Source organism: Fusarium verticillioides, chromosome 6 (genome assembly GCF_000149555.1).
Source record: "Fusarium verticillioides 7600 chromosome 6, whole genome shotgun sequence".
Taxonomy (NCBI): domain Eukaryota; kingdom Fungi; phylum Ascomycota; class Sordariomycetes; order Hypocreales; family Nectriaceae; genus Fusarium; species Fusarium verticillioides.
Window position 1 is genome coordinate 3,607,800 of NC_031680.1, and position 22,362 is coordinate 3,630,161.

Below are 22,362 nucleotides of genomic sequence, written 5' to 3' on the forward strand. Positions count from 1 at the left end.
ATCGCCATCTATCAATCCTGACTGTATTCTATAGCTTGGAGAGTTGTGTCGGTGGCAAAGATAATGGTTAAAAGTCTTGTGAATTAATTCAAACATACACAACCTAGTGAAGTACGAGGCTAGGTAATGATGAAAATACTGCTCAAGATATAGAGCTCAAGTCATGAAATTGTCAACAGTATATCCTATCCCGGCACCACCAAAAGAAGGAAATAGAAAAGAAAAGAAAAAGGCATCTGATCATAGAGGAATGAAGCAACACTTGATAGGTATGGGGCAGGGAATAATAAAGCAGAACCGCCCACGACACCAGCCGTCGCAGTCTTCACCGCCTCTTAGACTGAGATCAGGTTCCGGGTTTCCTTGAAGCTGTTGGGCATCTGGAAAGCGAATTATTACCTCTTATAACACTCTTACACTTTGGATATCGCCAAAACATACCTGTAAGTTGGTCTGCTCGAGGTTGAGCCATTTCCATGGACTCGGGAGTGTATCCCTGCTGATTAATGCCCACAGGCTGAGCAATAGGTTGAGGTTCTGAGACTGAAGACATGTTGCCTGGAGATAGAATAATGATATTAATGATATTGAATGACACTGGAAGTAAAGGAATATCAAGACTCTTGTTATGACAAAAAGAAGAATGACCCAGCGCCTTGGCTTCGGGTCCACGACCCATTTTTACCAACTGGCTGGGCCCATCGCTTATCTGCCCGAAAACTTGGAACTGAGATCCATGGCGTCACCATATGACCGCTATCGCAGACTAACTTGACCTCATAAAATGCTTACACCCGCATCATATCCATACACTAAAGCCCGTAGGCGCGTAACTAATCGACCTTGCAGGGCACTAAAAGCGCCTGAGGTGCCCTAACCTTGATCTGCGTCGTCACCCAATCCTGCATCCTCTTAACCTGAGAAATAGCATACAGCACCGCCTGGAAGAACTCTTCATCCCAAATCGCTTGACTAACAGGGTTCAGCGCTTCCAGCCCAACGCGAAGATGAGCCAAATACACTTGTAGACTTCGCAGTGCTTCTAATACTTGCAGTTGACTCGGTGTATCGTTGCTCTCGGGGAACAATGAGTCGCGCAATGTGTGAGCGGCGTGTCTGCCACGAGCTTGATTCTCACCGAACTTGTCAACGTGAGGTTTAAGGCGTTTGGCTGTGTCTTTGGTAATTTGGATGAGAATACGAACACCAGAGTGAGCTTCTGATTCAGCCACTAGATGGTCTAGTAATTGTTTTGTTATGTCGCGGAGGAGGAGGATTGATTCGTAGGTTTCGCCTAGCCAAGTCTCCAATTGACGCTCGCGATTGCTGAGATCAATCTCCATGACGTTGGAAGTCGCAGAATCATTCTGTTCTGCTTTTTCCAAAGCTTCGGATTGCCGCTCTTTTGCCGGTGGGTGGCCGTCTGGGACTTTCGTGATGGAGATTGCACCAGATTTGAAGGTCGGTTGCTTAGATATGGGGTCCCATTCAGCTAGAAATGTCAGTAGAGACTTCAAGATTCAGGAAAAGGGGGCATACTGATGGTAAGCTCGTTTGCGGCTCGTGCTCTTCCATCCTTTGTGTCCCAATACCCAAAATGGAACGGAATGAAAGCCTGGCCTTGTGAAATCTTGCCAACTTTTACCTTCATCTCAACCTCACCTCGTCTGGATTTGATTGAAACCATGTCGCCAGTCTTCACATCAAACTTCTCAGCATCCTTCTCGGATACACGAATCTCAGGCTCGGGACATGCCTTTTGTAACGCGGTTCTTCCTGTCTTGGTCCTGGTATGGAAGTGATAAACATTCCGTCCCGTTGACAGCCTCAGAGGATATTCCTCGTCTGGATCTTCGTATGGAGGCACGTATTCGCACGCCTTGAGGATTGCACGGCCAGCTGGTCTGAGTTCCTTGTAGTATCCCTCAGAGTATGGAACTCCAGTCTGTAGATCATGACCATAGCTCTCGCAGTAGTCTATATCCGTGAAGAAAACACCGTCGTCGAAGAGCCGCTCTTTTCCAACTGGGTACTGATCATTGCAGGGCCACTGGATCCCGGAGCCGCCTGTAAGTTTCGCATAAGACATGCCAGTGTAATCACAAGGCCTGCCCGCAGACAGACGCTTCCATGCCTCAAAAACCTCTTCTGGCTGTGTCCACGGCGTGAGAGGCCTGTGATCTTTGTTCTTGAAGCCCATGCGACGGCTGTAGCCAAGAAAGATTTCAAGATCTGGCTTCGCCTCTCCTGGTGGTTCGACGGCCTTGTGAGACAAATGCACTGTTCTATCAACGTTTGTAAAGCACCCCGTCTTCTCACCCCATTGGGCAGCTGGAAGAACAACATCGGCAATAGAAGCCGTCTCAGTCATATAAATATCCTGACAAACGACAAACAGTTCCGGTCGGGTAAAGATGTCCCGGACTTTGGGGAGGTTGGGCAAGCTGACAAGGGGGTTCGTCCCAGAGACCCAGACCATTCGAATAGAGCCCTTTTCCATAAACGTCAACATGTTATGGATATGAGTAGGTTCATTCCAGTGCGGCACCTGGACATTGTTTATGTTCCAAAGATCTGCCAGCTCTTGCATGTGCTTTGCGTTCTGGTGGTTTCGGAACCCAGGGAACTCGCCATCGCAGCCAGTCTCGCGGTTATTCTGCGCAGTTGGCTGACCGTTCATCTGAAAGATACCACTTCCTGCTTTGCCTATTAAACCACGAAGGAGATGTATGTTGTTGATCTGGCAGGCACTTGCTGTAGCTTGGTTCGACTGATAGACACCCTGAAGAGCTGAAGAGAGAAGACTTGGTGTTTGACCGAGGATACTGGCTGCTTCTTCGATCTTGCTGGCTGGGACGCCAGTGATTTCTGAAACTCTCTCGGGGTTGTAGCCTTCAACTGTGCTCTTGAGATCTTGAAGACCGACGACATGCTTTGAGACGTAGTCTTCATTGATCCAGCTATTCTTGAACATAAGATGCTGGATCCCGTTCAGCAGCGCGAGATTAGTGCCAATCCTTGGGGCCAAGTGAAGTGTAGCTTTGGAGGCAGTTTCACTGTAACGAGGGTCCACGACGATTAACTTTGGTGGAGTAGGGCCCGCCAGTCGATCAAGAACTCTCGACCAAAGCACAGTTTGGGTAGCTGCCATGTTATGCCCTACCATGAAGAGGCAGTCAGTATAGTCGATGTCAGTGTAAGAACCAGGCTGTCCATCGGACCCAAAAGACTCCCTCATTGAAGCTGCCGCAGTCGCAGTACAGAGCCTAGTATTTCCGTCCCTGAGGGTCATCAGAATATGATCTCTTTAGTAGTAGGGAACTTACATATGAAGCGTGTTCAGTCCAGCCTTCCCGATCAAAGCAAGAACATAGTATTCTTCAAGGAATAGCTGGCCGCTGGTGTAGAAAGCGATGCTGTGGGCTGTGAGTTTCTCAACGAGCTGTTTTGACTTTTTGACAATGAGATTCATGGCTTCACCCCAAGTTGCACGTTCAAGCTTGCCGTTTCGACGGATCAGGGGGTGAGTGAGTCGCTCTTTGCTGTTGATTGCCTTCCAACTAGTCACCTCAAATTAGTTAATTGAAGTCCAAGTCGTTGCGCAACTTACCCATTTAGTCCTTTGGGACCTAGTCTTCCTTTATTGACGCGGTCGGTAGCACGGCCTCTCACACCGACTACCTTGCCATCCTTAACACCAATGTCTAGCCCACAACCATTGCTAGATATATGCTGTTAGAAAAGCTCTCAAACATGTCTGTAGCCAGTTTTTTTACCTGCACAGCACACAAGCACTCTGCACCCATCTCTCCGGCTCCTCGTCACAAGCATGATCAACCCTCGTAGGCCACTGATGAACATATGGTGTTCTCGGACCCCATATATCTTCAATTGAGTCCCGCGAGCATATTGTGGGAGCTTCGCTGCACGTATCCATATTTACGTCGTCCATTAACTAAGGGGTGATGGGACAAGAAGAGGCAGACGGACGGCAAAATAAATCACTGAGAATACCTGGGCGGTCGCAGCTCTCCCCAGAAAATTGTTAATGCGACGCAAATGACTGTGCATTACCGACAAAGTGGTACTGAGCATAATTCGTCAAGATGGCATAGCCGATGGTCATGTTGACAGGATGATGCTAGCCTGACGTTATTAGTGACGCAAATGACTGTTTCCGTGATAAATAGCAATTCCACTGACGAGTTACACGTCGAAGATTTATTAGCGTATTTAATACGCATATTCTGATCCGCATTGATACAGTGCATCTCCGGCGCCCAGAAACCATGGATATTCAGCGCCGCCGACCGAACCTGTCGGCGGAACCAGACCTATCACTTGGACAACATCGACACTGACAATGACCATAACATATGACTCCGCACTCTCAAAGCTAGGCCGGGCTGCCATTGAGGTCAGAAAAGGTCAAGATGAGTCGGACAGAACTGAGCTGGTCTCACTGGACGAGGCAGTCGGACGAGTCTCGGCATGCGATCACTATAGCCCCATCTCAACACCAGAGTTTGACACATCTGCAATGGATGGCTACGCGATCTTCTCAGAGAGTACAAGGTTAGCTTCAGCAGAGCACCCGGTTTTCTTCTACGTCAAAGGTACAATCGCTGCTGGGGATGACTCTCTGACTCTGCCATTGTGTCATAAGCGCGATGGAACCGAGCCTTGCTTCGAGATCATGACTGGGGGACGATTCCCAGAGGGTGCACTTGGTGAAGTGTTCGATGCGTGTGTAAAAGTTGAAGACACTGCTAGAATTACGACAGAAGACCCAGGGCTCGGAGCCTGTATTGCCATCAGGAAGCCGATACCGAGGTACGCCAACCGTCGTTTCGCGGGTGAAGATATTCGGAAGGGAGACCTGGTGACGAAGGAAGGAGTCATTATCCAGACATCAAACATCATGCCCCTCGCTTCTGTCGCCATTGAGACGGTCAAAGTGAGGAAGAAGCCGCGGGTATGTATATGGTCGACCGGCAACGAACTGACGTCCCAAAAGTCTCATATCAGAGACGTCAATGGAGTTTATCTGAGGGTGGCGTCGAAAGAGGCCGGGGCCGATGTAACTTTTGGAGGCTCCGTTACAGATGAAGTGGATGCTCTTGTTGAGACCATAAAAGGCCGATTGGAATTATCGGCAGTGGATATCATGATTACGAGTGGAGGTGTATCAGTCGGAAAGTTCGATCACGTCCGTCAAGCACTGGAAACTCTTGGTGCAACCATCATCTTCCACGGCGTAGCTATCCGCCCGGGTCATCCGGTTCTCTTCGCCCTCCTACCTTCTACCTGGGGCGAGGTAGCTTTCTTTGGACTACCAGGAAATCCTGGTGCTGCCGCAGCCTGTTTCAAATTCTTGACTATCCCGTATATGCGCTATCTCTTGGGCCAGCAACCGGAGAAGCCTGTACTTGCACGCTTGGCGGACCTCCAACCAGGTAGTTCATCACGGAAGAGCATTATGGATGCGCCGAACAGAGGACTTAACTGCGACAGGTTCAGAGCTGGAGTTCTGCAAATCACAGGCGACCGGGGGCTAACAGTCCACGAAGCTACTGGGGTTTTCGGTCCAGCTAAGATGGCACCTTTCGTACAGGCAAATTGTTGGATTTATATCAAGGCAAACGAGGTCACCGAGACGGGCCAGATGGTATATTGCTATCCCATGAGTAGCTCTCTGGTATCCTGAAATACATCACTTTATAGCACCTCCAACGGCTCTTCCATGAAATTGTCTGTTGGCTCATCTCTCAATGTTTTCAGCGCATCTTCCCATTCCGACTTGACGTTCACGTTTCGTAGTAATTCCTCCGAGTCTTCAGGAAGTAACATGTGACCGCCAAGCTCCCGAATAGCCTTGCTGGGACTGAGATTTCCGGCTTTGCAGTTCTCCTTGAGATGGCTGATAGCCTCTGGACTCCATATGCCCAAGAGAGGCTCACAGAAGCCTTCTAGGTTCTTAAAGCATGTAACGGGAGGCTTGTAGTTTGATTGTAACTCCTGGAGTGCATCTGCCGTAATGGAGGGGTAGTCACAGGCCACAACTAACCAAGTCGCCTCTGGGTCTGACTCGTAGGCAGCAAGTAAGCCTGTTGCCGGGCCCTTCGACTCATTCCCTTGACTCGATTCCAAGTCTAGAATAATCTCGATGCTATTCTCGCCTGGAGTGACTTCGTACGAGACCTTGCTGGCATTCTGTAGAAGCTCATCCATCTCTGAATCTTGAGCCAGAGAAATGTAGATAGTCTCTGTCTCAGGGCATACTTTGCGCAAAATCTCGATTTGGTGTTGATATAGAGGGCGTCCATCAGGCATGGGTAATAGATGTTTTGGCGACCCCATTCGAGTGGACTTTCCACCAGCCAAGATAAGTGGCTTCACAGATGTGGATTTCATGTTCAGTTCAATGTTTGCTTTAAAATTGAAGGAATGCTCCAATTCAATCGGGGCCGGGAATGCAGATATACGCAAATGATAACCGAGGGCCGATCTTTGGACGCAAGGCCCACCAAATGAAACTGTCATGACGTGATAATGAGTAGAATAACTAGTCACTAAGAGCCAACAAAGTCAGATAATGAAATGGCTTAATCCAGATAAGAACTGTGTAATCTATGATAATGTCAATTAGATTCTTTATTCTTGTCACAGCATAATTGGGGCTCAACTATCACACTGTGAGACGCTTCCACGAGAACAAGCTAATGAAGAGCAAACACCCTGAACCCAGATCTCGGAAGACCTCGTTTCCAGGGAGGGAACATATTCATCAATGTATCATTGCCCTAAAAGTAAACAATGCTGAACCGGGAAAGACTGAGCAGCTTTCTCCCAAACCAACATCCATTCATCATAGTCATCATCATCCACGGCCCTAAACCGTGCCCTCATTAGTCCTTGAAGACAATCCGAAATGTTCGCTTGCTCAAAGGCGCTAGTAATTGAGTTATTGAGGTGGTCAACATCGTTCACTTGTTTCAGTCGGAGTACTGCGTGCTTGTAGCAGTTAACAAGCATAGCCACCATGTCACCTTCTTGGGATTCTTCCGGGACGAGGGCAGAATGGTGGCTTGAGGTGATGGCAAGTCTCTTGCCAGATAATGGACTTGTTTCGGGCTTATTGATGTGATGGGTGAGAGCATCGGCGATCTGCTGGATAGTACGTGGCCTAGCAGTTGAATACTTTTGAGCATTGGCCGCATGAACCCAGGTCTTGAAGTACTTTATGAACAGTTTCTGCCTTTGTTCGTCATCTTTGATCCCTGGGCTCTTGCATGAGTCTAAGATTGCTGCTTCATCTTTGGTTAGGGATCTGTGAGGAAAAACAGGTTAGTCCATTGACATCAACTATCCCCAGGACAGAGCTGTGTTTACCTTATGTCCTGAAGCAACGCGAGGGCCATAGCCTTGGACTTATCTTGAGCTCCAATCCCATCGCCACAACTTGAGAATGTATGACTTGTCGCCTTTATCCTGGTCACCTCAAATCCGCTGATGGCTAAGACTGGTGGTTCGGATAGCAATATGTGATGAGTGCCTCCAAAGGAAAGATATAAGCTATCATCACCACCACCGAATCTATTGCCCACTTTGTGTATATTCTCCCATGGGACCTGTCGCCTAGACCAGTGGGGACACAAAGGAGGAATCCCGGGGGCGGTAATGGGAGAAGGGTTCATAGCATGCAAGAGGACACTCTTGATGCCTGTGGCATCTAAGAAATACCGAGCAGCATCAACCAAATCAAGCGCAAGATCTCTGTCGTAGTCGACTTTGATAAACATATCGCACCTATCTAGATCCGAAACAACACACAAGTGACCAAATACAATATCCCGTGGATCAGTGGCCCCGATTCCTCTCCGGCAGGAGAGAAGCGTGGATAATGGTGCCTCAAACGCACCGTATCGTCTACTGTTCATGTTTTCCAATGGACTGGCGTTTCGAGGCTGGCTCTGTTGAGCGATACTAGCAGAGAGCGTGTCGTGTAACATCGCAGAGACGACACCTAAGAGACGACACTCTTTATATCGACAGCCTCGCAGAAATGATGCCACCGGATTCGCAGGTTATCGCACTGAACCCAGACATCCGTGGAGAGCACGAGCTCCTGGAAAACCCAGACTCTGCGGAACCATGGCTTCGATAGTAGGTCCCGTCGCATACCGTCAATGTCATCCGCTGTCAACGAAAGCTGCTCAAGACCTGAAGTATTCGCATGCATCGTGGTCCGACTTTGAGCCTTGAGATCCATGAACAATTTCTCAAATCCCGGAGGCGACTTGCCGAGATGAATTACAGTATGATGCGCAGTAGAGTATATCCTACCCATGAGCGCGACTTGTAAACCTTTTTCAGCATTGTTTGACTGATCGATACACAAAGCATGTGCCCATATCCGACAAACTCGACCCTTGTCGCGCATGTCCCGGAGAGCAGCGTCCAAGCTGGCAGTGATATCCTTGGCACTACCACCTAGGAATATCACTCCCCTCTGGCTTGCATCATCCCAGACGTAGGATAAAGCGGTGTAAGGTTCGATCAGGTCATAGTCACAATCAGAAAGTGTAGCATGATGTAACGAGCCCTTGAGATCTGCGCTGTGGTTGGGGCTAGGTTCGAGGTGAAGGAGTCGGAAAGAATCTCGATGTTCGAGAGGTTTGTACCGCAACATGTTGGAAGACATTGTGGAGAGATTACAGGCGTAGTCGAGCAGCCTTGCAGGGCAATAAGGTCCAGCAGCAATGTTGCGGAGTCGTAAAAGCGGCTGATATTGATGCTGATGTTGTCAGCGCCTAACGAGTCGGTGCCTAATCAGCTAGCCATGTCCGAGTTTCAGCTGGACTCCACCTATAGTCGCAGTGCAACTTGTCAAGCCATGGCTCTGTTCTTTTGCCTAGCCCATGAAGCATAAACTGAGGGCGCTTACCCCGTAGATGGGAGATCTGTCTGGACAAACTGTATTTTCTGATAAGTGAATAATGCAACTTTCCTAAGCATATTTACCTACTATCACGATCTATGGCATGGCCCGATCTTGATTTCAAGTTCCCCATAATCAGTGAACCACAGAGGCTTAGTTTCTATCCACACATCACACCTTGGCAACGCCCGGTTATGAGGTGAAAGAACCCTTACGAGCCTAGGCTGATACAAGTTATATATGTATCCAGCTTCATCACCATAGCGTCTTGACAAGTTTTCGCGGACAAATATTCCTCTCTTGGGGTGATCCATCCGCTTGATCTGCCGCACCAAAGAAGAATTGTCCTCATTCGTTTCGCTTCGTATCTTGATTGTCGGAGGCTGGTTATCAGATTGCTCTTTGTCACTTATAACGTAGGACCGTCCTTCGCCGAGCAGAACTGCCCAAAACTCTTGACAGCGCAGGTTTGCCCGTTCAAAAAAAGCAGGGTAGCGGCAGTCATGGGGTCCCCATTGTAGTCCAGTCACGAGAACAAGGGAGACGATGTGTTGAGGGCCAATTTGTAGCTCAAAATCCGTCACCCATGTAAGTGTTCCATCTTTGTGGGACGCAGAATCCTGGCGACATTCAAATGAGGGTATATATTCTTTGGTGTTCTGCCCATCGACCGATTTGAGAACCTTCAAGACGTCTTCATGCCAGTTGATCTTGAAAACAGGCTTTTGATAATGACCTATGTCGCGAGTTTCCTGAATCGAAATATATTTCTTGATGGAGATACTTCTTCGCTCAGCCTCTTCTCTCTCCTCCCAGATATCATCATCAGGTTCAAAGTCGTGGTAGGTATCCTCTGCGTCAAACAAATCTTTGATTGAAGGTACCTTGATCAGTTCATATGGCTTGAATCTAAAGTAAGTAACATTCCGGCTCGAGCTCGTCAGAAGGATTCCCAGAGAGCACTCCTTATTATCAGGGTGCTGGACACCCAGGTCGAAAATATAATCGACGCCATGGCCAATGCCATGCGGGTACTCTTCCTGTCTGAGGACTCGTCCTTGCATGTGAACATCTTTGCTGGTGACTTCCATGCCAGACTCGAAATTGTTGACCCTGATTTCGACATTCAGCCAGTGAGCAAACTCAGCAGGTGAATCTGCAAAGCATCCTCGAAGTACACCGATACCATACGATGCGGAGTCTTGTTTCCAAGCAAAGAGGCTGAGATCGTCGTGGCTCTTTACAATTTCTTCCTGAAGCCGAAAAAAAGACTTTGGACCTTCTCCGTAGAGAAGAGGCATGTTGACATCGAAAATCCCTAAGAGACAATATGCAATATCTTCAACCCGGGTCGTTTCCCTGCGCGCTGCCCAGGACATTCTTTGCGCAACCGGGATGGTAGCGATATCTTCCTTGTATTCCAGTACTGAACTCGGAATGCCTGTTAACCTTTCTAGGATCTTGATGAATCGCAGGTCTGATCCTGGAGCCCTTGATCCGATGAGATTCCAATTTTGGTCGAGAAATACAACTTGACTGGGTGCAATCAGTTCTTGAAGAGTCCAGCCTCTCGTAAACCATCGACAGGCCCTCATTTCATCCTGGAGTCTAGAAAAAGCTGCATCGGCCCATTGCCTGCCTTCATCTGAGTCGGGCATGACAGTGTCAACCGGCGTGCAAGGGAACACCAGGTCAGAGAGGTAAACGTAGCATACTGAAGACTGCCGATACCACGCAAACATGGAGTTGATAGCCTCACTAAGCTCAGCGCTGCTTCTTTTATCGATGCAGCAGGTATCAATCCAGGCGTGAAGAATGTTGGCTTGACGGGATGCTTCGCAGGCCATTTCTATCTTTTTCCAGCCTGCCTTGCTTCGCGCGTAAGGGAGGCTCTCCATGTCTTGGAAGAGAACTTCGTCTCCTTCCCACGTGTGAGACAGGATTGAGTAGGAAAGTGGTGGATTAACGAAGTCCTCTAGTTTATAGGTTTCTGTATTAATGAGCCACATGGTTATCTGGTTGTTTAGAAGCCAGAAGTGTATTGCCTGAATGAAGAGATATATGTGAGCTTGGACCAGTCACACAGTAACACCAGTGGAAGGGGAAAACCTTACAAAAATATGGTTTAGGGACAAATGTTTATAGGAATAAAATAAAAAGTCCTTAACTACAGAAAGAAGATCCATGCGGGGTTTCTAGGACTCTTATTACTACTCTTTCAGCTGTGATACACTTGTAGACCTTTTAGCCGCCTCCCACAGAGACCAGCCAATAAGTGTCCACCAGGAAGCGCTTCCATGCTTGAGCGCGTGAGGAGGCGTTCAATCAGATTTTTAGTTAGTTATTCCTAGAAGGCGTGGCTTGGCTCGAGGAGGACCTGGTAAGTAGCAAGTTCAAAATTAGGTGTTGTAAAGTATCTGATGTTAGAAGGCGGGAGCTGCTGGAACCCGACCTACTCCGTAGATTTAGACTAAATAACGGTATGAATAATTGCATAACGTCCAATTTCCATCAATACGAGCCCTGACTTGCGACCCTGGTGATGGAAATGAAAACCCGACCTTGAGCTCCGTATTTCTAAGTTTGTCGTTTGATGTTTTCTCACCCGCGAGGGTAAATGATCAGTTTAAACTTTGGTGACCGGGTCCATCCTGGTCCATCTTCAGGAAAGGCGGTAAGTTCGGCAGTATTTATACCTCAGCGTCCCCCCATCATAGCAACAAGCCTCAACGCAAAAGAAGTCATTACTTGCAGTTGACCAGTCCTTATACTTCAACTTATTTACCTCACCATGCGGCCATCCGATATCTTCATCATGGCGACAGCCTTTATTTCCGTCTCTGCTGAGACTTGCAAGCCAACATCTGCCATTTGCGTAAGTACGCAAAGTCTTTCATCCGAAGATGCACTAGCTTACAGTATATATAAGTCTCCTTATTCAATCTGTGCCAGTATGGGTCCCTCTGGTCAAGTATGCGGTACACAGGGAACAGCTTCTGATTGTACATGGGTGGCTAACCAGGGCTCTGATTCCGGGACTGTTACTGTAAGTCTGATAGGTTTTCAGCGCCAAACATAAGCTAACATCTTGAAAGTGCCAATGCTGCCACTAGGGGACACAGTATATATATATTAGTTTACCTAACACTTATAAACACAAGCTGCCTAATATATTTATTGTAATTTATTTACTAGTTAACTTACTGATTACTTAAATATTAACTATCTATATTTATATAGTTCAATAATATTTTTAAGTACTTTAGTCTTTACTTATATTTTATGTTTTATTAAATTAAAGATAAAAATTTAGTTATATAACTATAGTACTTTAAACTTAGCAATGCTGCTTAACTTTATATGTTTATATAGTATTGTTACTACCTACCTGATTCTATCATCTTGTAAGCGCCAATATGCAGGCTGAAGTAATGTGACTGGAAGCCTTAACCTGATATTGAGGACCCGCCGCCGTGACTGGAGCAGAAGCCGCCGCCGCCTGTTGGGGCGTAGGGACCCGTGGTGCGTGTATGAAACACCCCCGGGGGCTCTTGATTTTCTGTCAGATTATTGATCTTGTTCCCCTCTGTTACATTTTCATCCTTATTCTATATCTCAAATTAGCTACATTTATCCGGAACTTCCTTTCAAAGGTACGCTTAGAGGCCTAATTATTATTTTCACAAACAGTCCCGTCTCAGCGCTTACGCTCATATTTCTTCCGAAATCGGGACCCAGATTACGACCTCTTGATTCGCTATTCGCCGTTGATTGCGGCTTTTGTCACGGCTGAGCGGAAATGTCACGAAAAGCCCAGAAAGCCTGGTCTTGGGTCTTCAGAAGAGGGAAAGAGTATGAGAAGACCTCCGAAGTCAAAGCCATACACTCGAATGATACAAGTATATTGCCTTCCAAGGCGCCCGCGGCCTCGGTGGAAGGCCAGAACCCGGCGCAAGCATTGGTGCCTAATGCATCAGTATCGTCGGTGGAAATGGCCGAGGATGAAGCCGATTGCCGGGGATTATTCACTTTTGTTCCAAAGGATCGAGATGAGCCTGGCATTGTCGATATTGTGGCTATTCATGGCCTCAACGGCCATTACTCCAAAACGTGATTCACATCATCGGTAAAGGGAGGTCGGATCAATTGGCTAAAAGACATGCTTCCTCAACACTTACCGAATGCAAGAATCCTGTCCTTTGAGTATAATGCCAATGTTCAGTCCAGCAAGTCCACGACAGGCATAAGCAACTTCGTCGAGGGTCTTCTCTCCGACCTCATGTCATGCAGGACGAGCCAGCAGGAAAAGACACGCCCTCTCATATTTATTTGTCACAGTTTGGGTGGTATCGTCTTCAAACAAGTAAGTCTCTTCGTCTTCTCCCTAACAAATCACTGGCTGGCAAACGATACAAGGCGTTGGTAAGAGCTCGGGAACGCGATAGGTACACCGATCTGCTTAAGCATATTCGTGGTGTGGCCTTTTTTGGCACACTGTATGGCGGATCATCGTCAGCAGGCTTTAGCAAGGTGCTTGCGTCAACTCTTAAAGCGCCCACTCTAGGAATCAATACCAACACCAAGGTGATCAACGACCTGAAAAAGAACTCGCAAGCACTGTACGAAATCAGCCAGTCTTTCGTAGATCGTGGTAAATCATTGCACATTTCTTATCCGAGAGAGGCAAATGTGGCACCGAGGGTTCAGTAAGCTGATGTGGGATGGTACATTGGTTGCACAGTCTTCAAGTTCATAGACAGACACTGGCAGATGGTATTGCTCAGCCGGTGAGGCATTTAGCGCATGCTCTGGAGGACACCTAGATGCAACAGATGCTTCCTGAGCAATAAAACCAAAAGAAGCTTGATGATGCCCCCCGCAGAGATGTATGCATCTGTTGCAAAAGGGTCAAGGGATACAGAGGGTGGTCGGGAGGGCAAAAGGAACTTCCCAGATGTCGACGGCCCCCCTAAACCTCAAATAGAACGGATAGTTGACGTTCCACTACGCTATCAGCCAGGCAATCGGTTGGCCGGTGCTGGCATAATACAAGCAGTGGTTAGGGATGTGTAAGTCGGAGCCAAAGACAACGGTGCTGGATTAAAGCGGCGGGAAGAAATGCAGCTTGGGAAGAGCAGAGAACAATGGAATGAGAAGTTTTACTCTTATTGCCTTGTATCATAGTAAAATACTTTTTCACTGGAAAGCGAGACAGTGAGAGAAATGGGCTGTTGAACCTTGATATATCTCTATTTATGTTTGAACTATCTAAAAGAATGAAGTCTATGTATTAGTTCTAAAATTACGTAATGAGCGGCTGTATTAATCATTCAAATCATGAACCGTATGTCGTATCCTTCCTCATCCTGATGCGTAAAATCCTCTAGTAAGTGTAAACCTGCTCAGGCCCAAGATCACCGAACTCTCCGGAGCCAAAGGGGTTGGAAGCAGTGGCCTCCTGGCCGTTGACATTAGAAACACCAAACCAGGCAATATCCTTGCCCTTGACGACGGAAACAACAGCAAAAGCAGGGGCTGGTTCGGTCACATATCCCCAAGAGACTGTAAACTCAGAGCCATCAGTGCAGGGCTCGTTAGACCAGGTCTCAGTGGCAGCGTCCTTTCCGGGCATGCGGATAATCGTGCAGCGCTCAGTCTTTCCGTCGGCAGCGATCTCAAAGTTGTAATCGCAACCTTCGTTACCCTCACCACAGTAGCGAGTAAGATCCTTGATAGTCCAAGTCTCGCCTTCAACAGGCTTAGGCTCGGGATAAGTGGTACCTTCAGAGCCAGTACCCTCAGGCTTGGTAGCCTCGGTCTTGGTACCCTCAGAGCAGTCTTCGGTAGGAGCGGGCACGGGGACAGGTAGTACCGAAGTCTTGGAAGCGATGGGGTATGTGAAATAGCTTGATGGGCAAGATCCGGGGTGAGCAGGATTGCAGCCTCCGGGAATACCAGAAATAGAGGTGAAGGTCTGAGCCGGAGCAGTATAGGTCTTGGTAAAGTATGAAGAAGGGCATGAACCAGGATGGGCCGGGTTGCAACCACCAGGAATGCCTGGAATAGAGGTGAATGTCTCAGCTGGGGCAGTGTACTTGGTGAAGTAGGATGAAGGGCACGATCCGGGATGAGCAGGATTACATCCTCCGGGAATCTCGGTCTTGGTTGGCTGAGCGAGGGATGCAGTAGCAGAAGAGCACCACTCGCGGATGCGAGCGCTATCCTCACCGGCGCAGGCGGTCAGAGTGCATGAGCATGCGACCTCTGGGGTTCCCGCGGCGACGCACTTTTTATAGGCATCCTGGCAATCATCGCTGCTGTACAGAGGGGCAGCAGAGACTGCGGAAGCCACGGTGAGGGCGATGATGAACTTGTTCATGTTGAATCCTTGATGATCGGGACTGGTGGGGTTTAAAGAGCTTGCAAGGATAAAAGAGTTGAGTGTTTGACTGAGCTGTAGAGATGAAGATGGTGTTGAGGATGAGGATAATGGAATTGATCTATCTGAAGATTCCAGTCACATTTTATATCCCCATTTCGTCCATCTTCAACCCGATCATCCATCAATCAGCTAACCAGCCTCTCGTATAATTAGAGTTTTCGTGATTCAGCATGTCATGAACAAATGATCTCATAAATGTTCTAGCGCGGAAAAAAAGAATCCACGTCCAACCCCAGAATGATCAAGCGCAGTCCCAAACAAGCAATAGGCTCTGCCAAGCCTCGTATCCGACATCATAATCATGCTGAAATAGATCTGCTAACGTTTATCCCAGCCATCTTTGTTTTAGCTGGCGTTGCCGATGAACCGACCACTTCCGGGGGCGCATGCTATCTGATCTACCGGTGATACGATTCCCGGCTCCACTAACACGAGATAAAGGTCGAAGCGACTGTCAATAACCGAGCGTGTGAGAAATTTGACTTTTACTATTGGTTGGCAAAGTTCACGTCGCTTTGAGCTGGCTGTCACGGGGGTTTAGGCGCATATAGAGAGAAGAGTGGCGATAACCTCTTGGTAGAACAAGCGAACGCGCAACAGCACTTACGCTTCTAGCAGCATAAAAATACGAGCATTCTTTAGACTTCCAGATTGTATTACTGTGATTTATGCCCGAATTCACCGACGACGATGCACTTCTATACAATTGTCATCTGGCTTTATATACTTTCAGCGTCTTCACATTCATCGAGCTGATATGTTAGAAGGGTATGGTATTATTTCCTCAGTTAGGACACTTCCAGTATTTGATAATGCTGTCTGGAAAATCGATTCTATAGTGATTTCTTGATTAATAGTTGAAGCTTATAATATCTCACCGATACATATCAAGGCAACACACTGAACAATCCCAGTTGATAACCGGTGCTACATTTTCACCAATTGCTGGTCTTTACAAGTAAAGGGGAGCGGTTGTTGAAAGTTGACAGCTTTCTTGTGGAGGGATAATTCTATGCACTTGGGAAAAAGTCTTTCCCAGGAACAAGACATCGATCACAATAACATTTCTTGCTCCTTAGCCTTTTTAGCGACCAGATATAATTGCTTTTCATTTTGAAGACTGCTTAATTGCTGGTAAATGTGGCGGTCTACCAGAATTGGAGTGCTGCCACCTGATATAATGCTAAGCGCTGTATATAGGGTTAGTTGTAGTGCTCTGGTCGTAGCCTCATATCCAATACTATAACTCAGTATCTGACGCTTAATATGGCCTACCTGCTATCAGTTAAAACCTCCCGACAGGCTTATGGCTTGACGTTGGCTCCGACGCCTCCGCCAATGCCGCCACTACTACCGGCAGCTAAATCCTTACTTGTCATTAGACTCAAGTGCATCTTCTGAAGGAGGTTTTATATGCATAATTGTATACTTGATGCAGTACACCATGGCGGCACTGTATGCGCTGACACTCTTCGAGACAAATTTCGAGGGACAGTAGAATTACATTGCATACAAGCTGTCTTTGTGTATGACAAACCTGTGTCTCATTGTTTGCACAATAAAGAAAAGACAGTCAGCATCTCTTTCATTGGCTCAGATATGCTGACCTGCCTTCAAGGCCAGATGTGGAATCCATTGCGCGATTTCTCCAGCCCCTGCCTCCTGATCGACATGATGACCCTGCAAGTCAAGAAACATGTCACTGGTGCCTGTGACACATCACTTCCAACGGCCAGGGTCCTGTCCCAAGGTCTTACCCCAGCTCGCATCACCGATATCCGAAAATGCCCTGATGCAGCATCGACAACTAACTCCAACCATTTTCTGATGCACATCCATAGTATTTCGTTATTTTACAGGTGGAAAATTCATTATCTGAATGCCAGCCTAGTGCAAATCAAGTCAATCACGCGGTACTGTTGTAAGAATTGGACGAATTGTTGATCCTGCGGACCTTTAATCCGACCGACAACTGTAATCGGGCGTAAGCACTATAACCTAAAGCTTCAAGCTTGGTGTAGTTCCCTGTTTGCGACTTTACCTGTTTAGCGCTATTGGGGCTTGTGCATCGTGCGGCTGAGGATCAGCGTCAGCGATCACCAAACAATCAGTAACATGACTTGAGAATGCCAATCGAAACGCCAGCTTTCACCTCATTGATACAGAACTTACATAAACATAGTTTCAAGGGTGAATAGCAAGGGTTTGTAGAAGAACAGAGCCAGCCTGGCCTTGATGACATGATGGGATATTCTGCCTGATCAACATCGAAGTGCAGGCTACGGACGCCACAAAGCGCTATTCACAACGGCTAATGCACGCCCGGACATTCCAGTCACATAAGGTTAATTGTCCGCCCCAGCTTCTGTTCACTTTCGGTATGGCATTGCGCAGGGCAGCAAGATAGAGGCTGCAATCTCTTTATTTCTCAGCCTGATTATTCTTGGCAAGGTTGACGCCCAGGGGCGATCCTCGATCATCGCACCACAGGGAGACATCAGAAGAGGGGTAATGCGTTGGCAGCGAGTTATAAATGAGTGCTGAGCGCCACTGGCCAGCCTTGCTGTCGGGAGGGGCTTCCAGGCTTGACTAACGCTTGTTCTTTTCCTCACGTTTGAATCAGACTTTACACAGCATGCGGTTCTATGAGATTGCGCCCCTTGCCCTTTGGGTAGGTAGAGGTGCGGCGAGTGGTCACCAGCTCTTCCACGACAAATTTCAGTTAGACGAGCTGCCTAACATGGCATCACTGGCCGACGCCAAACTGAAAGACATCGTACTCCCCGACTCTCTCTCTGACTTTACAGAGTGGATCGGAGGAATCGCAGAACCACAAGCCTTTGGCCTACAGCCCAGGCAACAACAATGTGCCGACGCAGGTTACTGTACGTTAACCCCCAGCATTTCTTAATACATCGTCGTTGACAAGATATCAGACCCATGCTCGAGCGGTCTCGGATGCTGTCCTTCAGGCAGTACCTGTATCTCCAGCGGCTGCTGTCGCGGCAACGCCAAAGAATGCGGTTCCGGCCGCTGTTACGACCCATCATCCCAAATCTGCTGCAGTAGCGGTACAGCATGTCTGAAAAGTCAGACTTGTGTCAATGGAGGATGCTGCAGCAGAGGCGAGTCCAAATGTGGTTCGTCAGGATGCTATAATCCCGACACGTCAGTTTGCTGTGGTGGTGTCGGTAGGAATTGTCCCAAGGGATATGACTGCATGCCAGGTGGTGGATGTTGTCCATCTGGTCAGAAGCGCTGCGGAAACAGCAAGTGTTATAACCCCAAAACAACGACTTGCTGTACTGGAACTGGGACTGTTTGGGCGTGTCCAAAGTCCAGTGACTGCTGTTCAACTGGCTTCTGTGCCAACCCCTCGACTCAAAGGTGTTGCAAGAATGGCTCGTGCTTGAAGGGTACTACGTGCTGTGAAAAGGAGTGCTGTAAGTCAATTGGCTACTGTGGCTCTGACGGGTACTGCAAGCCCTGTCCTGCTGCCACTTCGACGATCAAGTCGACCGACACAGTTACAACGACCAAGATGAAGACTGTGCGAGTTACAACTGACATCGAGCCTGACACCGGTAACGCTCCTGAATTTACTTGTGTGCCCATGACGGCAACCAACGACGAGGGTGCGACACTTGAGCTAGATGAGGGATGCACCCTACACTACGAACCCCCGGAAGCTACCACCACAGACGATAGCGCTGCTCGTCTTCGTCGCGATGTCGCAACAGCACCAGCCCCCGTCAACAATCTCTTGGCCAGACAATTATCGTGCACACCTTATACCATTTATACAACAACGGAATGGGAGACCGAGACGAAGACTGAAACTGGCACAAAGACTGTCACGGTGCAAGGCGAAGATGCGACGTTCTCGTGTCCTGAGATGGAAGTCACTAACGATGTGGGCGATACTTTGGCTCTCGATGCTGAGTGTGTTTTGTCATTTACGCCGGCTGAGACAACGAGTTCTGAGGAGGGGGCCTCGGCGCAAGATCGGCCGACGAATGGACCGGCTGGAACTGGGGAGAGCACTACTACGGTGACGGCTACTGCAGGAAGCGGAGGGTCGAATGGTAATAGTGGCTCTGTTGAGAAGGCTTCTTTGTCGCTGATATTGAGTTTTGTTGGAGTAGTGACGTTGATGTTAGTAGTTTAGTTTGGCTCAATGTTAAATAGCTATAATAGCTTTGATAATCTTGACAAGGTCTTTTCCCTCTCAACTCAATAATGTTATGCCATCGGCATCAAGAAATTCAAGATAAGAAAACAACAAGAATACAGTTTTAATTACACTTGAAAGATAAAATATCATCCAATACAACTCCCCAAGTTGAACTATGAAAGGCGAGGGTAGATTCAAAATTTGTCATGCAGGGTAGGCAGGATTGACATACGCTAAACATTCGGGCTTTATCAGATAAACCCTAAAGTGCTCAAGTGTTGGTTAGTATCAAGAGTTATCAAATATGAGACTGGTAATCGCGGCATCACATTCTTACTTAACATATATCAGAAAGAGGCAATTGAAGTTCTCACGACCAAGATTAAGGATGGCCAAGACAACGGAAGAATTAATGACCCGAGTTTCACGTAGCGATCATAGCCGCGATTGGTGGAAACCCCCCTTTCGTGGGACCGTCGCTGTCCAATCTCAGCTGAGTATTTAGTTGGCTCAGCGCCACTCGCTCACGAGACCAAATGGAGAAAATCCTTCAGTTCTGTTCGTTATGCTTCTGTCACACAGGCTGTGAATTTAACCCGACTTAATTGCAGGGGACTATTGACTGCGCTGGCCGTAGACTTTTTTTCACAGTTTATCACAAAAAGGATCTAAACATGTCTCACTCTCAGAGCAAAACGCTGGCCAATCAACATGGAGAGTCAGAGGCTTCATCTCTACTGGCCCCAGCCGTCAACACCTCAGACTCCTCCGATACATCCTCCGAAACAACCTCAGACTCCGACTCAACAATCTTAACAAAACTTCAAGACTTCTACTCCCGAAACATCGGTCTATTCTACGTCCTAGTCGCTCAGCTATTCGCTTCAATAGTAAGCACGCCACTCCCGTCGATGAAACGGTCACACTAACAAGCTCAGATGTCCATGACAACGCGACTTCTCGAAACAGGTTTTGAAACAAAGTTTCACGCTTTGCAGATCATTTTTGTGAGAATGCTGGCTACAGCGCTGATTGGCTCTGTGTACATGTGGTGTAAAAACGTGCCGAATTTTCCGCTGGGGCCGAAGGAGGTTAGGGGTTTGTTGGTGCTGAGGGGGTTTGCGGGCTCAGCTGGGCTTTTTGGACTTTACTGTAAGGATAAGTGGTTGGTTGATGGGGAGGGACTTTGCTAATGTGTTGGTTCAGATTCACTGTCGTATCTTGATATTTCTGATGCGACGGTCATTACGTTCCTTGTCCCGACTCTTACTGCGTTTATTGCATGGGTTGCTCTACGCGTAAGTACAGCCTTGATCTTTGACCACGATCTCAGCTGACCCAGTATCTAGGAACCATTCACTGTCAAAGAAGCCACTGCTGGGTTTATCGCCTTCGCAGGCGTCCTCTTCGTCGCCCGCCCGGCCTTCCTCTTCCCCGAAAGCTGGCGAACATTATCGGAGTTGGAGTCTCGCGCTGTTGACTCGGACTTCACTACTGATGGTGGTATTTTACCACCGGTAAAGGCGACACCACAAGAACGCACCATCGCTATTCTCTGTGCCATCTTCGGCTCCTTTGCAGCGGCGACGGCGTATGCGACTATTCGCGTGATCGGAAAGCGGGCCCATTCGCTTGTCAGTGTCAATTACTTCGCTGTCCTTGCCACTGTCAGCTCGTTCCTCATCATCATGATTCACCCTGATCTTCAATTCGAGATCCCAAAGACTGTCGCTGAATGGTATGCAACCCTATCCCTAATCTCTGTCCATACCTCATATGATTAGGTGTTTACTCCTCTCGATCGGCATCTCAGGCTTTTTGCTCCAGCTCCTCCTCACCGAGGGTCTTCAGAGGGAGAAGGCTGGTCGAGCCACCAATCTAATCGTAAGTCCTGCTTGCCAACACATTCGCAGCATTGCTAACTTGGTGACAGTACGTCCAGATGGTCTTCGCGCTCATTATCGAGCGAATTGTCTGGGGAACTACACCTCCAATCACCAGTTTCATTGGCAGTGCTTTGATCATTGGTTCAGCTATCTGGGTCAGCCTACAGAAGAAAGCTCCTGCTGAAGCAAGACCAGTCCTCGACGAGGAGAGAAGACAGCAATAGTGTGAGGTGGCCCTATCACCGGGTCTGTCAATCGGAAGATCTTACAGACTGCCGAAGGGATCCATGCTACATGGAACATACACGAAACCAAGACTGTGGATCAGGTATCCCGGAAGCTGCTGGATCGCTAGCTGCGTGCTGGCGATATAGATAATTCATGTACAAACTAATTACATTGCATATATAGAAAAGTTTTATTTGTCAATTAAAAACATTGTCCAGCCTCTCCTCTCAAGCTCGGAATGCATCTTTGATAGCACTCATAGTGGTTAGCTTGACTTCCTCGCCTTCGCAATACAAGCCGGGCAAGTCTCCTTATAATTATGTCGCTCCACGGTTGACTTCCCGCATGCGCCCCATTTGTTCTTGCGACGACCCGTACTGCACATTTTGTAATCTCTGCCAGCCCTGTGATCTCTCCCGCATTTGGGGCATTCGTAGTTGTTGACTTCTTGGATACACATGGTTGATGTCTGCTGTATGTTTCTCGATTTATAGACGGGTAGTTATGGACGTTGTTGGGAGGTTTGCAGTGTACTCCGCCGAGAGCGAGGATTTATATACCAGAATGATGTTGTGCAGCCGTGAACATCTACGTGTAAGCACAAGAGTTGGTATCATGCTTCGTGGACTGCTCTCTGATCAGATGAGATCATGGTTTCGATGCACTTACTTTGATATGTCTGACTGGAGAC

The 22,362-nt window shown here is 47.9% G+C and overlaps 13 protein-coding genes across 14 annotated transcripts; 5 read left to right on the forward strand and 8 right to left on the reverse strand.

Moving 5' to 3' along the window:
• Positions 1-76: 76 nt before the first annotated feature.
• FVEG_14887 (hypothetical protein) lies at positions 77-617 on the reverse strand. The gene is made up of 2 exons (XM_018903923.1): positions 442-617; positions 77-380 (listed from the first exon to the last, which is right to left on the reverse strand). Exons 1-2 carry the CDS (start codon positions 551-553, stop codon positions 241-243), a joined length of 252 nt encoding a protein of 83 aa, XP_018744604.1. The 5' UTR covers positions 554-617; the 3' UTR covers positions 77-240.
• A 216-nt stretch (positions 618-833) lies between these two features.
• Positions 834-3,937, reverse strand: FVEG_14886 (nitrate reductase-like protein; the record flags this gene model as incomplete). Its single annotated transcript, XM_018903922.1, has 5 exons — positions 834-1,492; positions 1,540-3,281; positions 3,327-3,560; positions 3,611-3,721; positions 3,777-3,937. 5 exons carry the CDS (start codon positions 3,935-3,937, stop codon positions 834-836), a joined length of 2,907 nt encoding a protein of 968 aa, XP_018744603.1.
• Positions 3,938-4,363: 426 nt separating this feature from the next.
• Positions 4,364-5,707, forward strand: FVEG_01625 (hypothetical protein; the record flags this gene model as incomplete). The annotated part of the gene is made up of 1 exon (XM_018888629.1): positions 4,364-5,707. One exon carries the CDS (start codon positions 4,364-4,366, stop codon positions 5,705-5,707), a length of 1,344 nt encoding a protein of 447 aa, XP_018744602.1.
• An 11-nt stretch (positions 5,708-5,718) lies between these two features.
• Positions 5,719-6,333, reverse strand: FVEG_14885 (hypothetical protein; the record flags this gene model as incomplete). The annotated part of the gene is made up of 1 exon (XM_018903921.1): positions 5,719-6,333. One exon carries the CDS (start codon positions 6,331-6,333, stop codon positions 5,719-5,721), a length of 615 nt encoding a protein of 204 aa, XP_018744601.1.
• A 462-nt stretch (positions 6,334-6,795) lies between these two features.
• FVEG_14884 (hypothetical protein) lies at positions 6,796-7,802 on the reverse strand (the record flags this gene model as incomplete). The annotated part of the gene is made up of 2 exons (XM_018903920.1): positions 6,796-7,330; positions 7,393-7,802. The coding sequence occupies 2 exons, from the start codon at positions 7,800-7,802 to the stop codon at positions 6,796-6,798; spliced, it is 945 nt and encodes a 314-aa protein (XP_018744600.1).
• Positions 7,803-8,026: 224 nt separating this feature from the next.
• Positions 8,027-8,704, reverse strand: FVEG_01624 (hypothetical protein; the record flags this gene model as incomplete). The annotated part of the gene is made up of 1 exon (XM_018888628.1): positions 8,027-8,704. The coding sequence occupies one exon, from the start codon at positions 8,702-8,704 to the stop codon at positions 8,027-8,029; it is 678 nt and encodes a 225-aa protein (XP_018744599.1).
• Positions 8,705-9,030: 326 nt separating this feature from the next.
• On the reverse strand, positions 9,031-10,950 carry FVEG_14883 (hypothetical protein; the record flags this gene model as incomplete). The annotated part of the gene is made up of 1 exon (XM_018903919.1): positions 9,031-10,950. The coding sequence occupies one exon, from the start codon at positions 10,948-10,950 to the stop codon at positions 9,031-9,033; it is 1,920 nt and encodes a 639-aa protein (XP_018744598.1).
• Positions 10,951-11,669: 719 nt separating this feature from the next.
• FVEG_14882 (hypothetical protein) lies at positions 11,670-12,186 on the forward strand. Its single transcript, XM_018903918.1, has 3 exons — positions 11,670-11,816; positions 11,871-11,987; positions 12,037-12,186. The coding sequence occupies exons 1-3, from the start codon at positions 11,733-11,735 to the stop codon at positions 12,052-12,054; spliced, it is 219 nt and encodes a 72-aa protein (XP_018744597.1). The 5' UTR covers positions 11,670-11,732; the 3' UTR covers positions 12,055-12,186.
• A 554-nt stretch (positions 12,187-12,740) lies between these two features.
• Positions 12,741-13,651, forward strand: FVEG_01623 (hypothetical protein; the record flags this gene model as incomplete). Its single annotated transcript, XM_018888627.1, has 2 exons — positions 12,741-13,051; positions 13,387-13,651. 2 exons carry the CDS (start codon positions 12,741-12,743, stop codon positions 13,649-13,651), a joined length of 576 nt encoding a protein of 191 aa, XP_018744596.1.
• A 514-nt stretch (positions 13,652-14,165) lies between these two features.
• Positions 14,166-15,527, reverse strand: FVEG_01622 (hypothetical protein). Its single transcript, XM_018888626.1, has one exon. It carries the CDS (start codon positions 15,318-15,320, stop codon positions 14,325-14,327), a length of 996 nt encoding a protein of 331 aa, XP_018744595.1. The 5' UTR covers positions 15,321-15,527; the 3' UTR covers positions 14,166-14,324.
• A 1,575-nt stretch (positions 15,528-17,102) lies between these two features.
• On the reverse strand, positions 17,103-17,204 carry FVEG_14881 (hypothetical protein; the record flags this gene model as incomplete). Its single annotated transcript, XM_018903917.1, has 1 exon — positions 17,103-17,204. The coding sequence occupies one exon, from the start codon at positions 17,202-17,204 to the stop codon at positions 17,103-17,105; it is 102 nt and encodes a 33-aa protein (XP_018744594.1).
• A 581-nt stretch (positions 17,205-17,785) lies between these two features.
• FVEG_01621 (hypothetical protein) lies at positions 17,786-19,610 on the forward strand. The gene is made up of 2 exons (XM_018888625.1): positions 17,786-18,268; positions 18,320-19,610. The coding sequence occupies exons 1-2, from the start codon at positions 18,019-18,021 to the stop codon at positions 19,549-19,551; spliced, it is 1,482 nt and encodes a 493-aa protein (XP_018744593.1). The 5' UTR covers positions 17,786-18,018; the 3' UTR covers positions 19,552-19,610.
• A 495-nt stretch (positions 19,611-20,105) lies between these two features.
• Positions 20,106-22,003, forward strand: FVEG_01620 (hypothetical protein). 2 transcript variants are annotated; one of them, XM_018888623.1, is made up of 6 exons: positions 20,106-20,447; positions 20,496-20,709; positions 20,764-20,855; positions 20,907-21,295; positions 21,342-21,441; positions 21,491-22,003. In XM_018888623.1, the coding sequence occupies exons 1-6, from the start codon at positions 20,232-20,234 to the stop codon at positions 21,665-21,667; spliced, it is 1,188 nt and encodes a 395-aa protein (XP_018744591.1). In that variant the 5' UTR covers positions 20,106-20,231; the 3' UTR covers positions 21,668-22,003. The 2 variants fall into 2 exon arrangements, with proteins under 2 accessions (XP_018744591.1, XP_018744592.1); XM_018888624.1 differs by having other exon boundaries at positions 20,109-20,447; positions 21,371-21,441; positions 21,491-21,889.
• The last annotated feature ends 359 nt before the right edge of the window (positions 22,004-22,362 follow it).